The sequence below is a fragment of the Camellia sinensis genome, chromosome 9 (assembly GCF_055761805.1).
Source record: "Camellia sinensis isolate YWXY chromosome 9, ASM5576180v1, whole genome shotgun sequence".
NCBI classification, from domain to species: Eukaryota; Viridiplantae; Streptophyta; class Magnoliopsida; order Ericales; family Theaceae; genus Camellia; species Camellia sinensis.
Window position 1 is genome coordinate 170,624,080 of NC_138969.1, and position 7,027 is coordinate 170,631,106.

At 35.0% G+C, this 7,027-nt stretch overlaps 1 protein-coding gene across 1 annotated transcript; it reads left to right on the plus strand.

Annotated features, from left to right (window-relative positions):
- The first annotated feature begins 4,316 nt into the window (after positions 1-4,316).
- On the plus strand, positions 4,317-5,860 carry LOC114266089 (uncharacterized). The gene has a single exon (XM_028206988.2). It carries the CDS (start codon positions 4,420-4,422, stop codon positions 5,686-5,688), a length of 1,269 nt encoding a protein of 422 aa, XP_028062789.1. The 5' UTR covers positions 4,317-4,419; the 3' UTR covers positions 5,689-5,860.
- Positions 5,861-7,027: the final 1,167 nt, after the last annotated feature.

The following is a 7,027-nucleotide window of genomic DNA, read 5'->3' on the forward strand; positions in this document are numbered from 1 at the left end:
ATAAAATTACGTCGTTTCAATATTTAGACTTTTAATATCATTTTATTTCAATCTGACTTTATTCAAGTGTCTTCTTGTGAAAAAAAAATTCAAGTGTCTTCTTGCGAAAAAAAAAAAAAAAAAAAAATCATGGTATAGATTTAAGGCAAAATTAAAATTTTCAATTTATGTGTAATGTGAATTGAGTTAATAATTAGCAGATGATATATGCTCAAAGGTGATTCTATTTACGCTTAAAAAATTATTCAGCATATTTAGCTGCTCAATATTTATTATTAAATTATTTAGGATTATAATTTTTTTTTCAATACATGGGTAGTGTTTGTTTTGAAGGATTGAGGTATGAGATTGGACTAATAGTCCATCCGGACTAATCGTCTATTGTTTGGTTCAAAATTATTGTTCTGGACTATTAATCCCTCTAGACTATTAGTCCCAAATATGTTGGACTATTGTCTTATGAGGGGGTGGGACACAAATTAAGGGATAAGGGGGATATGAGATTTGGTGGTGAAATGACTATTTTGACCCTTTATTATTTAATTATGTATTATATTTAGTAAAATTTAATACAATTTAAATGTCTTAATTTAAAAATAAAATAATTTCATTTAATTTTTATTGACGTTTTATTTATTTAATTTTTTAAAACATTTTTTTATAGATACTTTATTGATATTTTATTTTAAAATTTTGTTTATATTGTATTTAATTTCATTATTTAAATTTTAATAGATGTTTTATTTAATTTCATTATTCAATTATTATTATTTTCTAAAATAATTTTATTTTAAATTTTAATTAAAAAATAACATATATTTTTATTGATATTTAATTTATTTAATTTTTTTAAAATAAAATTATTTAATTGTGCAAAAAATAAAATAAAATAAATTTTTATTTAATCTAGCTAAAAATAATTAAAATATTAAAGATATGTTTAATATTGCTATTACTTAGTAAATAATTGAAAAGGATAAAATAGTCATTTGAACATTTATCTTTCTCCATAATATCCCAAACAAACTAGGATTCAATAGAATAGTACAATTTAGACATCTAATCTCATAATTAAACAAACATAGGATACAAATTCAGTCAAACTAAATAATCCGGGGACAATGTATCCCAAGACTAACCGTCTGATGAATTCCAATCCCTCCTTATTCAGTCCATCCAAACAAATATATTTTTCATAAATTACACTTCAAGATAAAATCATAATTTGTACTATATCAAAATAATAAACAAATCAATTCAAATATGACTCCCTCACTCTCTTCATTTTCTCTTAGCCACGCTGCTTCTTCACTATTGTTATTGGGAAATACTGAAGAAGAACACAAAGACGAAGAACATAGGCAATATAAACCCACCAAACTATTACTTGCCTTCGTACTACCTAAATTCAACAGAAACAATGTGGATTTTGTGGTTGGTTCCAATGATTGTGATGGCAAAGTGAATATGTTCATTGTCATCATATTTGTCAACGATTGCCATAAAAATAATTTAGGTTTTGAAAGGGGTTTTGTCGTCAAGTTTTTTAGTAGATTCTCGTTTGAACCTCTTGAGGAAAACTCTCTGTATAGTCCCTCTTCTTCTACATAATGCTTGCTTACTTATCCATATTGTGAAACTGTGCTAATTGTTGTTGTTTTCAATCTGGTTTTGGATTTGATTCATTGATATATTTATCGATTTTTTGTTGAAATATCTGACTAAGATAATCCATTCTAGGAGTGTAAAAATAACCCGCAGTTTGTGCGCTGCCCGAATCCCGCCTGCTCTCGGGGGTAGGTTGGTCCGTTTAGGTCCATTTGGGTTCAAACCCAGCCTAAAACCCTAGGCCTAGGTCTGGGCCATCATTTTGAAACCCGGCTAGCATGGCCCCGTCTAGTCCATCGGCCCGTTTAAGGCCCACTCAAGACCTAACCCGTCCGAGGCCCAGTGTATTTTTTTGTGAAAAATAATAAAATTTTGATAGAAAAAAAATGTTTAGGCCCGCCTAAGCTGGATGCAAGCCCAGGCCCTACCGACTCGCCTAAGGCCCGAATACTCTTTAAGCTTGGGCCTAATTTTCTGCCCCGTGACCTAACCCGTCTCGAATTTTGGCGGGAGTTTGCGAGAGGTCGGGCCAAATTTACATCCCTAATCCATTCTAATTGTAGATTGAAGTGAAAAAAGGTTTATGGGTTTGTAAAGAGAAAAAGTGGGAAAGGAGATTGAAAAGAGAGAGTGGGGGAAGGATTTGTGTGTTTGTAGAGAGAGAAAGATATGAGAAAAAATAATGATGTTGATGATAATTGTGAGTTTTGGTGAGGTGAAATTTGAGTTTGGGAGTGAGGAATAAGATAAACATAAAGATAAAGATAAAGATAAAATAATTAAAACTTGAAAAAAAAAAGAGATGAAGATGTTGAATATGAAAAATATGTATAAGTTATTAGTGTGTATCATAGAAAAAAAATATTTTATTTTAAAATTTAATATATATTATCTTTATTAATAAATTTATATTAGGGTATAAAAATTTTAGTTAGACTAAATTACTATTTAGGGGTATTTTTTTTTAAGGTCCCTGATATTATGATTTTCTAGTATAAAGGACATCAACTATTTTCATGATGTCTAAGGTCCCTCAACATCAATTCAGAGAAATTTCAGTCCTAGAGAAAATTCGATCCAGAGAAAATTCACATCACAGAGAAATTTGATTCAGAGAAATTCTGAATTTCTCTGGACTTCCCAGTGATTTGAGAAAGGAAGGGAAAATTAGAAAATTGATTCAGATCTATCATCTCTCGAATTTTCTCTGATTTGAGAAAGGAAGGGAACTATTGGCTGCCAATTCTCAAGCAACCAATATTTCTTTCTCTAGTTTTGCATTCTGTAGAGAGAGCTTTGTGACTTCACCAGCCACATTCTTCAACTCAACGGCAGTAGCAGAGGCCAGTTCCTTTGCATAAGAAGCTTCTTGAGACAATTTTTTATTCTGTACATGTAAACCACTATTCTCCTCTAAAATATGAACATGTTCTACCATTAGTTTCTCATTCTCAATTTCTTGCACAAAGAAACATAACCATCTATGTAAGGTCCATTATGCAAAAAAAACTATAAAACCCACATCAGTTCATTCCGAAGTCAGAGAATTTGGTTAAAACACATTCCAAAGTCAGAGAAATTCCGAAGTCAGAGAAATTCAAAATTTCTCTAGAGATAAATCCAGAATTTCTCTGGAGAGAAATTTCTCTGGACCAATTTTCTCTGGATTTAATTTCTTAGATATAGCAAGAGATGATGTTAAATTTGTGGATGTTACTTGTCCATCATCAGTACAATTGGTGCCTTCTGCCAAGAAGCATTCACATACATCTTTCATCAGCTTCACCACAGAGAAACCAGCTTCACCACAACGCACCCACGGCCACGCTATGGTCACCACACAGTGTAACAGCAACAGCAACACTGGTTTCCACAAACCAACGTAGACCTCTACCGAAGTCAACAACTACCCTCTAGGGGAGAGAAGCTCACAGGACCACCATGGAAACCACCTTGCAGGTGATGGTCTCGTCCTTTGTCGACTTTTTCTTGCAGATCATGCAAATGCCATCTCCGTCGCAGGAGAGGTCGAGGTATCCGAAGATTAGCTGACCGATGACGGTCCCTAAGAGTGCGATGGCAACCATGGCGGAGGTGATGGCGATGGGGACTGAGTTACGGCGAGAACGGTGACAATCGATCCGAAGATTACCTGACCGATGACGCAACTCATCTTCGACCAATCGATCCACAATGTTTAGTTGGGAGAGAAAACCTGGAAGTTGAAGCTGGGAAGAGGAGGGAGCTCGTTGAGGAAATTAGAGGGTTTCTTGGAGCTGCGACGCATCTCATCTTCGACCAATCGATCCATCTCTTCTTTGACTTCGACCAAATTTCTCTGATACATGTTTAGGGATCTTAGACATCAAAAAATAATTTTGTAGATCTCTTCCATTACGAAAAGTGTGAGAGGGACCCTAGACCAATTTTCCCTACTATTTAAATGTAAATGGAATCACTCAAATCAGTATTTTGTGTAAATAAATAAAACTTTCCTATGAGATTAGATTAGTAATCCCAGTCTCTCCATAGAAAGTCGGGTGAGATTGCTAATTCTATTTAGGTTTTTGAGAAACAAGTTTAAGAATTGAGTTTTTTAAAATAATTTTTAATATTTTATATTAAAAAAAATACAAAAAATAATAATTTAATAATTTATAATGAGTATTTGCCTAAAAAATATCCATTTCCAAACAAGGGCTTAAATTGGACCCACATATTAGCAATCAAACCCTAATGAAACTTGGCCTATGGTCTCACCCTCAATCTTTTAACCAAAAACCCTAAACCCCTCTTTCATTTGTGCTAGGTATGTCTGTTCCCGTGTCCCGCCGTCTCCACTGCCTCTTCACCGCCAAACCCACAGCCTCATTCACCAAACCCTCCACCACCTTCAACCTATCGCCGCCCTCCTCCGCCTCCAACTTACTACCCAAACCTCCCAAACCCACCACCACTTCCCCATCCGCCTCCGACTCACTACCCAAACCTCCCAAATCCACCACCACTTCTCCCTCCTCCTCCGACTCTTCTGAAGATAAAAAACTCAAAACCCTTGTCAAGAAATTCAAGAAAGCCTCCGAATCAGCCCAGTTTCGCCGCCGCAACAGAGACTACGGAATCACCGTCCTCCGCCTCGCCGCCGCCCGGAAGTTCTCCTACATCGAAGACATCATCGAACACCAAAAGAAGTACGATATCATCACCAAAGAAGGCTTCACTGTGCGCCTCATTGGTCTCTATGGCAGGGCTGGCATGTTCGATCATGCCCACAAACTGTTCGACGAAATGCCCCAACTGAAATGCGAGCGCACCGTGTTGTCTTTCAATGCCCTCCTCTCTGCTTGCGTGAATTCGAAGAAATTCGATAAGATTGGCGAGCTTTTGAAGGATTTACCGGCGAAATTGTCGATTAGTCCTGACGTGGTCTCGCACAATACGGTTATTAAAGCGTTTTGTGAAATGGGTTCTTTCGATTCTGCGTTTGCGGTGATCGATGAGATGGAGAAGAATGGATTGAAGCCTGATTTGGTTACTTTCAATACACTTCTCAATGCTTTTTACAAGAATGATAGGTTTTCTGATGCAGAGAAAGTGTGGGCATTGATGGAAGACAAGAATGTTGTCCCCAATGTGAGAAGTTATAATCCAAAGCTGCGAGCTTTGGTGGCTGACAATCGAATTTCCGAAGCAGTTGAGTTGTTTGAAGAAATGGGAAGCAAAGAAGTTAAGCCAGACTTGTTCAGCTTCAATGCTTTGATCAAAGGGTTTTGTGATGATGGGAATATGGAGGAAGCCAAGAAATGGTACAAAGAACTGTCGAAAAATGATTGTAACCCAAATCGTGTGACATTTACAATGCTTGTTCAGCTTGCTTGTGAGAAGGGTGATTTTGATTTCGCTCTCGAGTTGTGCAAAGAGGCAATCAGTCAGCGATGTCTTGTTGATCGGGAAGTGAAACAACTCGTGTTAGATGGATTGGTCAAGGAATTGAAGATGGAAGAAGCAAAGGAGCTTGTTGAGCTTGGCAAGTCAAATAGTTACTTCGATTATAAACTGGAATTGCCTTCAGACAAATAGTCCAATTGGGTTATTTTTCTAAGTTAATCGAACATATGTCTTTATATTGTTGAAGTTAATTATGTAACTCAATTTTCTCATGAAGTATGACATAGAAGCCAATTTCACAACGAAGGAAAATTTCATAGTTTTTGACATCCTTGGCTGAAAATTTGTCAGATTAGTAAGTAACCTGTTATGTGGTTATAATGTTCTTATCTTCTCTAGTTGTAATATTTTTTTGTGGTGTGGTTATGCAAAATTCTTGGACCAAATGGATTGACATGTGGCCAAACAAGACAAAAGGCACTAGTTGGAATCAAAGAATCATGTGAAGTTTGGTAGGTTGATGGGAAACCTCATTCTGAACAAGATTCATCACTTTGCCATGGACCCCAGCAGAATTTTGAGCAAATTCCATCATTTAGACTGTCAATTTCAAGATTTTGCTATTTTTGAAATGTTCTGCAATTTCAGTTACTCTTTAGTATAGAAGTCAGAATTCATTTCCATTGAATTTGCCTTTATCATGGTAGCCTAAGAGCATCATTATCAAGCTCATTAGAGCATTCTCTTGGCTATTTTATAGTACAAAACTATAGAAACATATTCCATCAAACTCAATTATTGGCTAGCTACTTTAGTTGAATATCAAACTACTAACTACATGTAGCTAGGAAAAAAGAACTCAACAAATGAAATAAAAAATAAAGAGTTTGTTGGAGAATGTATTTGAAAAGATGGTTAGCTAAAATAGAAAAATAGACTTTTAGTTAAAATTTAACTAAAAATTTGACTATTTTGATGGCGATGCTCTAAATTAGTAGCTTTTTTTTTTGTTATGTTTCAATGTTTCCATTTTTGTTAATTTTCATAATATTTCCTTATTTTTTTGTCTAGCTAGTTAAGGAATTGCTAATTTCGGTTGTTTTCCAGTATCGTTCGGCCTGCTTTCCATTATAAATAATTATTGTAAGCCTTACAATTTCAAGTTTATACTCTTCTTTTAATCTTGAATATTTGTTTTGAATCAATCATTGTTAAGCCTTTGTTTCCAGTACTTTTTTGTGAATCAACGAGTTTATAGAACGATTTATTCTTGAATCAATGGATCCCAAGATCGATACCCTACTTTCTCTATTATATGTTTCTGCTACTACATCATATAGTATTTATTTTTGCATTTGTTTGGATTATATGATGTGTCAGTGTATTTGTTAGTGTCAGCTGCCAATTTTTGGCCGGCTAAAAATATTGTTTTGTGTTGCAATGGAGCTGTTAAGAGCATCTCCAACGATGAACCAAAATTTTCACCAAATTTGAGTAAAAAAAAATCAATTTTCTCAATCTGATATGGCTT